Below are 8895 nucleotides of genomic sequence, written 5' to 3'. Positions count from 1 at the left end.
CCGTTCCCCGCTGCCATACAAGATCCCGCCGCCACACCGGAGCCCGTCGTTCCCCGCCGCCGGCTGCCCGCTCGTCGTGTTATTCCCGGTAGCCGCCGCCAGGAAGGAAGAGATCGACGGAGGGAGAATAGGTTTTGGGAGGAAGAGTGTGGCGAGCCAGGCTTTTTTTTTTCTATTCGCTCGCGTGCAGTACATGTGAAGACTTGGGCAGTACAAAGTACAAACAGGGGTAGTACATCTGAGTCCCAATTTTTTTCTGCCCAACGCCACCGCACCATCAGGCTAACGTGGATAGCCCACCTTTGCCGCTAGGGTGCTCGCACTTACTTGTTCTCCATTTGTGCTTTCTTGCCTTATAATATGTATTTATATAGCTTGTGCTTTGGATTTTCTAGTTGCCATAAATAAAAGTTCAGGATCTTATTTCATGTGAATTCAACCTCTGTCGCTGTATAAATGCACTAGTCAAGCTTTTTTTCGTGTACTGCTCATAATACCTATGAGCATATACTCTAGCATTTATTTTCTTTAAGAACTCCTTCTCAGATATATACATGGTGTTACAAAATCTGAGAAACTTGTGATTTTCTCGTAAGTATAGATCTTAGATGCAAGACATCTACATGGTGGTACAAAATCTGAGAAACTCGTGATTTTCTCACGAGTATAAATCTCAGGGTCTATGCTTCTACAGATAGACACTTTCTCCCAGCAGGCCTTACAGGTGGCCAAAGGCCCTGCCTTGGGTGTGATACTTGTGGCTTCACTATCTCTTGCTTCCCTGGCGTCTTCTCTCCTGGATCAGCTACTGGTGCAGCCCGTTGCTCCATCGACACCTGCAAGCAGCTCTAAGCCTTGTGTGGCTTCGCCCATCACTTCGTTCTGGAACCCCGGTCGGAACAACTCGACCGCAAGAGATGGAGACCTGCCGCCGAAAGAGATGACCAAGGACAGCCTCATGTGCATGGTTCAGCAGTACAAGTCGAGCTGAAGCTAGGATGCTACTCCACCTCGGCCACCACTTCATGTCCTCAAGCTTTCTTGTTTTACCTTTAGGTTTCTCATGTTGTTTCTAGCTGGAAAGACGGTCCCTGTAATGAACTTTTAGTTTCTGCCTGAGGGCATTCCTGTCTTTTACTTTCAGCAAAAAAGATGATCATGATGTAAAAAGACTCTGGTTTCATTGATGAAAATGGAGCCGGGGCTCCCCTCGTTGGGGCCCTCTTCTAAAAAAAAGATTCAAGACATCCATGACACCCAATAGCATCAACTGACTGAAAACTGTGTGTCTGGGCATATATTTTTGAAAATTGAGAAATAACGAAGACGCCCTTTGATACCCAAGAAAAATAGAACATGGACAAATAATTTTCCTTCCCCATTAAAAATCTGCTCACTTTTCTCTCACCCACACATCACAGACAACACACAAACAAGCATATTAATACTTTTATTCAGAGAACATTTACCTAGTTTGCTTCAGGGTCTCAAACTCAAGTTCTTGTGGTAATTGTCCGAGCTACGGTATGCTCCAGCCGACTCGTCACCTTCTTACATGCTTCTTGATGTTTGCCTCCAACTTGACCCTTCGCCGCTTGCCATCGCCGATGGATGGTTGTGGGCTTGTCCTTCCTCCCCAACTCCTTGTGCTCCCTGGTGAACAAGAATACTCTAAACACACGCAACCGATCACAATTATATATTTTGTACATATTTACATAAAGGGCGCAACAAAAAAGAGATGAACTGCATAAGAATAAAGCCGGACGCAAAGGAGAAAATCCCGAGCTATTTATGATCCATGGGAAAGAATACCTAATCATGAAGTAAAGGAAGATCATTTTTCCATGTACTGCAACAGCGACTCCCCGCACCACATATCTCTTGGACATAATATATTCATATAATATAGCCGCAACACAAAATAGAAGTATCTGCTAAACATGCAAAAAAAAAAGTTTCATAGTCATTCTTGAAATTATATCTATCTGAAGAGCTTTCTTTACTTACTGCTTAATAAGAGATTAAGGATCGAATTAGAGCAAGATTGACAGCATTGGTCACCAAGTTAATATAAAATGCAGGTAGAAAGTCTGCACACCATGGAATTAAATCTAATGGAGACAATAAATGAAAGCTGAACGCAACATAAGTAACTGGGATCATGCTTAAGTAGGCTTGGTAATATAACAGAGAATGGAAGTAAATCTAATGGATACATTAAGAGAAAGATAAATTATGCCAGGTTTGCAGTCTTACATAGCATACATAGCAGTACATGCCAACTGCACAGAGAGAGAGAGAGAGAGAGAGAGAGAGAGAGAGTGAACCAACTAACTAAAAGGAAGAACCGTAGATGGGAAAAGCTAATAACTGCAGAGTATAGATGTCTTATTGCTGAAAACATTGCACGCTGATGTGCGCCTATTGTTTGTCAATTAGCTAATATGAGAATAAAATTATACTGCAAATAGAACACTTCTCTAGCTGGCTACACACTTCCATTGTGTTGCCCCTTGGTGATAAGACTTCCATATGAGGTTGCAGGTACATCCTAAGTCAGCCTGAGGATAGAGATGCCTTGTTTACCTCGGGATGGTAGAGAGATGGCGAGATCGCTAGTGTTGACACCTTGCCAGGGGTCAGACTGACCACGGTGAATGCCACCAGTGTACCTCCGGGCGTGGCTCAACATTGCAGACGCGATCCCAGAGTAGAGCCCAAGGCGGATATCCTGAATGAAAAATCAATGACATGCAGAGGTTACATAAGCTATAATTGAATGGTAGTGAAATAGCATGCCTATTACATGTGTCATTTCGTGACAAACAATCGAGCTTAATCACAAATAAATTGTAAAGATGAATTGTAATGCAGCAACGGTCATTATCCCTAGCACCCATTAGCTGTTTTTTTCCAAAATGCAAACTCAAATTTAATAACGATAAGTATTAAAGAGCATTTCCAGCATCTCAAAACAGAGCACTTGAAACAGAGCATTTCTGGACACCTTTGAAGTTGTTGGTAAACAAAAGCAAATCCTAAAGGTTTATGAAAGTCGATGATAAAAACACATGAATTTGGACACAAAATAAACTGTGAGAAAATATTTACCGGAACTCATCAAACGAAAAATATGGAAAATCTTTACCTGAACCTTTCAAATGACTTTTCACCACATTTTCACGAAAATGGCTAATAATATTCGCAAGACAATATTTATTTCTAAACAAATTAGTGCATAATCATGAACTCTAAACTGAAATTCTAATCGAACATGGCTACCAGAAGGGCAGATATCACTTCGTATTCATCATATGAGGACCATGCGGAACAATTTCCTCCTATATCATTAGGTGGACAAGAGAAGCCTCAATTAAAGAAAAAGATATAATCAAAGAAAAAGTTTCCATATAAAATACACCATGGTCAGAATGAATTTCTCTACATATCCACAACAACAATTGGTCCTCCTCTTTATTTCTCCTACTAAATAATGTGATTTGACTTGCCGTAGATACGGCAGCCCACAAGATTTTCCTCTTTATTTCTCTACATATCCCGTAGATATTGCATTCCACAAGATATTGCAGCCCACAATTGGTCCTCCTCCACAATAATGCGAAATTCGGGGAACGCGCGCCTGGGTGCGCATCAATTATGAATTTTCATTTTAGACATGCAGCCCACAAGATTTTGAAACATACTCTCTCCGTTCCTAGATTTAAGGTGTATAGTTTTTTAACAAAAGACTCCAAAATACAAGGTATATTGCGTTGGACAAATTGTGTGGATATTTTTTTAGGGATTTTCTTGTGTTTTCTTATCTTATAAAAACTCCTCTATTTTATCATGTCAACTGTCTAGGATAAATCCCGCCAAAACCTTGTGTAGTTTTATCTCCACGTGCATTTCTTAATTTCCATGCCAGAAACTATACACTTTATATCTAGGAACGGAGGGAGTAGTAAAGTATGGATATAAGAAATGGTGGATATAAAAATGTTGGATAGGATTAAAGAAAAAGTAATAGCAACATGGTATAGTATGGATATCGTCTCCAGATTTTGAAACACTACCAGAATGCAATCCTCCAGAAAAACTATCAGAATGCCACATGACCAAAGATTGTTGCAAGAACACTTTTAACATTCCTGAGTGCTCAAGTGAATTGAGTCGACAAAAAGAATGCAATAGTGGATGCACACGAGCCATATTCATGCAATATTCCAAGATTCAAGTCGAAAACAAATTACCATTTTGGATCTCCCTTGTTGCTTGAAATTAATATATTGCCAATATGCCAACTTCTTGACCTCCTCAATCCATACATGCCCCATCTCTCGAAACAGAACTATCAAGGAAAAAATCTATCGGAACGAGCACTCGTTAATTTGCGCCTCTAAAATGCACAATTTCTTTTGGATCATAGGGTGAGCATAAAATTATAGGAACAGATCCAAGAAAGCAAAACTATATTTTTTTGCTTATTAGAAACAGAGAGAAGTTGACTGAACTCATAAGTCATATCCATGTAATGCTCCAAACAGTTTATCCACTTTCAAACTATTCCTAACAAAACAAAATTAAAAGGGGTTCTCGTTCACACTTGCGAAGTACTTCAACATCAATGGTGAACTTAATCCTCTAATTTGATTATACAACACCTATAAATCTTATTGCATCCTAGTGATAGGTACATAAACAAGTACTGAAACTAAAGGATGCACATCATCAAAATCCGCTAAAACGAAAACCCTATGATGTACTCCCTCCGTTCACTAATATAAGACGTTTAGGAAAACTGAACTTACTCGTTAGAGATCAATTCTCACAATGCGGACCACTTGGACACACAACATAAAAGTACCAAAAATATGCAAGCTTATATACATCGTATGCTTATTCTTGCAAGCAATAGAGTGCATTTAATGTCATAAATAGTAGTAAGTAATTGTAAGTATAAAGTAAATACCATGAATATAGATGACCTTGCCTGCAACATGGTCACTTTGTTCTTGGCCTGCAACATGGTCACTTTGTTCTTGGCCTGCAAAAGGGAAACTGGGATCAAAACAAAGATATAAAAAATGGCATCTCGCTGTGAACAAATGATCTAATCGTACCTTGATCTTCTCCGAAGTTTCCTTTGTACTTGCAAAATATACTTCGTCCGTTAGCGGCTGACAACTCCGGATTGCCAAGAACAAAATAATAACAAAACATATCGAGAGGACATGATCAAGTAAATGTATCCAAGGTCACAAAAAGCACTTCTTAAATATCTTATATGCCCTAGACCCGATAACCGTTGAACGAGTCATATTTCGGATATTAATGCATCGGTAATATACTAAGCGATCAAATTATGCGAAAAGCGTATATAACATAAATGACGTCGGAGCGGGAAAAACTAAATGCGACCAGCCACACACCAAGAAAGTAATTAAACCAACCATCCATGATTGAACACTCTCCGGCAAGTTAGATCCGACGCCAAGGAGGAGAGCACCTGCGCACAGAATACAGCAAAAGTAGAAGTTAAACAATACATACGTATAAGGGAAGCAAGCACATAGTATCTACAAAGACCAGATGGACCAGAAAACATGAGACAGATGAAAAATAAGACCAAGCAAATCTAAAGCAAGGGGCTCGTGCTACAAATGAAACCAATAGACTGAGCAGCACCTACAGATACATGATGAGGTCACACATCAATCAGGCATGCCCAATAAAAAAGGGGAAAGTTGAGAACCATGACCTAATCACTTATCTAGATACGCAGAAATAAGAAAGAAACAAAAGCTCACCTAGGGCTTAGAACCTTCATCTAGGCATGGGAGGCCAACGTGCAAGGACATTGTCCACAACCGGGCTGCCGACTGTAGACTTCAATCTTTATCACTGGTTGCGCCCTTGCCACTCGCTGGTGGCCACGACACCGAGAGTTTTTGCTGCCTCGACGACTTCATACCCTGCACAGTAAATCAGAGGCATTGGAGGTGGTGCAGAAGCATTTTTTAGTACAAAGAACACACATGAAAATAAAGGAAAATTCAGAGACATGTATTGCACCAGAATTCGATTTATTTATAACTAAAATCATTGTTTTAAAATATCAACCGAATGAAAATAGAAAAAACCTTTGACTTCAATCCCATTTATATATAAACTCAGAACTATGCAAGGAAAACAAATACTAACAAAGCATGAGACATCTGACCTTTAAATCATTACCTTAATTATTCAGAAGGATTTAGTATTAAATGGACTTAACAATTGGCATCCACCACCAACAGTTTATAAACAATGTATCCAGATTATTATCACTAGAGAACAAACTGAGGCAAGAAATGAATCTTGACTAATTCTAGAGGAGAGCTTCTGAAATTCTAAATAACCTAACATCTTAAGAAAGAAAGTAGCAAATAATTAGTGAGAAAATAGCTCACCTGAATATCTTCATCTTCCTTCCACAATATAATTTACACATCAGATGGCAATATCTATTACGCGCTGAATAATTTGTAAGCACAACTGACTAAGCGCATCATATTCATCATCAAAAAAGTTATTTTACAATGAAGGTACGGATGTAGTTTTCATATAGATGCTATAGTAGAGGAACACTCTGGAATGCAGTATGCCATGAACTAACCTTATGAAGTAATCATACATTCAGTTATTCTTGAGAAGTCAAAATGGGCGCAGGATCCAATACTAAGAACAAAGGTGTGCCTTAAACTCCTTGCTCCGTATATCGCCGTCTCTCGAGCGTGCTCCGCCTTGCAGATCAAATCTTCCCCGACATGCTGCTGGGACACCCGGACAGAGAATCCATGGCAGCGTCCCTCATCGCAGAGGAGAAAAGAAACGTTAGCAGGCCTTGTTATGTGGCAGATGGGGGTCGCACAACAAGCAGAAAATCATGTATCCATCTCTTGTGACACTGCAAGCTTGATATGAATGGAGGTGCATGCACAGTAACCTTCAGTCCATATACCTCTACACAAAAGAAAAATAAGAAAATTCAGATACATGGCACATCTCAACCATTGTTTAAACGTCTCAACTAAGCAATTATATAAAGAACCAACAGTGTTAATCCTCTTCAGATCTGAAACCTAGGCTATGTGAGAAAAGTACGTAGTACAAAAAAAAGCTATATCAGATGCAAATTAAAATGTGCAGAGAGAGAGAGAGAAAGGGAGCTCGAACCGGCACCGTCGACAACCTCCTTCTGCCCCAAACCAAGAGGGGTTGGGTGGAGGGGCAGATCCCGGCAGGCCACCGGCCACTGCGCGAGACGAAGAGAAGCCGAGATGGAGGGAGATGCAGCGCGCCGCTGGAACTCTCTTCCTCCTCCGTCAATCCCCTATTCACTCGTTCTCCCTCTCTGACCACGTCCTAGCACCCCTTCCCCGTGCTCCTCCTTCTGGGGCATGACAAATAGGGAGGGGAGGAAGAAGAAGAAACTGGGGGGAGGAGCAGGACGGGCAGCGGCGAGAGAGGAGCGGGAGGGGCGGCGGCGACGGATTGGAGGAGGAGAGGATGGGAGGGAGAGAGAACGTGGAGAGAGGCAGAGATATTTTCAGCCCCCTTTCTCAGATAAGCCAATGACGTTTTCTTCCCTTCCCTGAGCCAATATCAGGTTAACACGTGGTCCAGTAGTTGGAGCAAGCGAAGCGAGCAACGCCCAGCCCCCGCGCGCCTGGTGGCATGGCGTGGATAGCCTCTCCATGCCCCATGGGGGTGCAACAATTATACTTTTAGATTACTATATGACGATGCTTTCAAATATGAATCTAGTTTGCTTGTGTTTATATACGATGATATTTGGTTATTGTGATTTCTCACAACTGAGTGTATCTGTTTATATGTATTCAAATTTAATATTAATTTACAATCTAATATTTATTGAATTCAGAAATTATTACCTGCAATAATTGAAAATAAAATCAAATAAAAAGTAACTAATATTACATGCGAAATAATCCAGAAAATAGTACCAGAAATGGGTAAATAATTCTATTTAGCGGAAATAATAAAAAATAATGTATATTTTTGGGAAAAATCGAAAAATTAAAAACAAATGTGAAATAGGTCAATAAAAATTAATCAGATGACATCACCTATGACATCATCAACATCTGTGACGCTAATCCATGACGTTTTCAAGCTGTGGGATGGTCTCCTAGGTGCTGACATCACACATGATGTCATTATATACTTTGTGACGTTTTCTCTCGCGCCGCGTCACTAGGGACTAATCTGTGACGGGGATTTCGTGACGATGCTCGTGACGCTCAAACTACGTCATAGAGGGGTCTTCCGTGACGTTTATTGCTATTGCATGACGTCTTGAGCTCGTCACAATATATCAGATCTCTTGTAGTGAATATAGATACGTTTGCAACGTATCAGCATCCCTAAGCTTAACTCCTGCTCGTCCTCGAGTAGGTAAGTGATAACAAAAATAAGTTTTGAGGTGACATGAAGCCAACACAATCTTGATCAAGTTATTATAAAAGCATTGTGAGCTGGGATCAAAGTACTCTAAATATAGGCATGATAGATATAGTTCTAACAATAGAACTTAGCAACTATGTTACAACATGAAAAGTAACTCAAACAAAAGATCATGAATAATAGTGCATTGAAAGCAACTGTTTGTTTTTGAGCATAGAGAAAACATAGCAAAGTGGTACTCAGCTTGTCCTTTATGAAGTAGCAAAATATAAATGCTAGGACACCTTTAAAGTTCAAAGGGTGACTAGATACAATAATTTGAGAATAAGCAATATCATAATCATGAATCAATCAATAATAAATTTTGGGACTATGCACATTATACTCAGAATGACAACTATGCATAAATAAAGAAGATGAAGA

General features: G+C 40.1%; 1 protein-coding gene and 1 long non-coding RNA gene across 7 annotated transcripts; both read right to left on the bottom strand.

Annotated features, from left to right (window-relative positions):
• Positions 1–1561: 1561 nt before the first annotated feature.
• LOC124666723 lies at positions 1562–5942 on the bottom strand. Of its 6 annotated transcripts, none has more exons than XR_006991000.1 (8): positions 5814–5942; positions 5436–5512; positions 5127–5192; positions 4976–5050; positions 4257–4370; positions 2590–2734; positions 1816–1937; positions 1562–1653 (listed from the first exon to the last, which is right to left on the bottom strand). XR_006991000.1 is itself a non-coding variant. In XM_047204051.1 (7 exons), the coding sequence occupies exons 2-7, from the start codon at positions 5457–5459 to the stop codon at positions 1900–1902; spliced, it is 462 nt and encodes a 153-aa protein (XP_047060007.1). In that variant the 5' UTR covers positions 5460–5512; positions 5814–5942; the 3' UTR covers positions 1688–1899. The 6 variants fall into 6 exon arrangements, 4 of the variants coding, with proteins under 4 accessions (XP_047060007.1, XP_047060008.1, XP_047060009.1 ...); XR_006990999.1 differs by having other exon boundaries at positions 1607–1679; XM_047204051.1 differs by lacking the exon at positions 1562–1653 and having other exon boundaries at positions 1688–1937.
• A 589-nt stretch (positions 5943–6531) lies between these two features.
• Positions 6532–7616, bottom strand: LOC124665271. Its single transcript, XR_006990523.1, has 2 exons — positions 7222–7616; positions 6532–7008 (listed from the first exon to the last, which is right to left on the bottom strand). It is a non-coding gene; the product is annotated as an uncharacterized LOC124665271 (long non-coding RNA).
• Positions 7617–8895: the final 1279 nt, after the last annotated feature.

Source organism: Lolium rigidum, chromosome 6 (assembly GCF_022539505.1).
Source record: "Lolium rigidum isolate FL_2022 chromosome 6, APGP_CSIRO_Lrig_0.1, whole genome shotgun sequence".
Taxonomy (NCBI): domain Eukaryota; kingdom Viridiplantae; phylum Streptophyta; class Magnoliopsida; order Poales; family Poaceae; genus Lolium; species Lolium rigidum.
Note: the sequence above shows the minus strand (reverse complement) of the source record. Positions and strands in the feature narration are given on the sequence as shown.

Excerpts from the sequence above, each read along its gene's own strand:
- LOC124666723 (XM_047204051.1), bottom strand. The coding sequence starts at position 5,459 with ATGGTTGGTTTAATTACTTTCTTG. Across the intron at positions 5,193-5,435 it reads TTGGTTTAATTACTTTCTTG|AGTTGTCAGCCGCTAACGGA; the intron begins GTGTGTGGCTGG and ends TTGGCAATCCGG. Across the intron at positions 2,735-4,256 it reads AACAAGGGAGATCCAAAATG|GATATCCGCCTTGGGCTCTA; the intron begins GTAATTTGTTTT and ends TTTTTCATTCAG.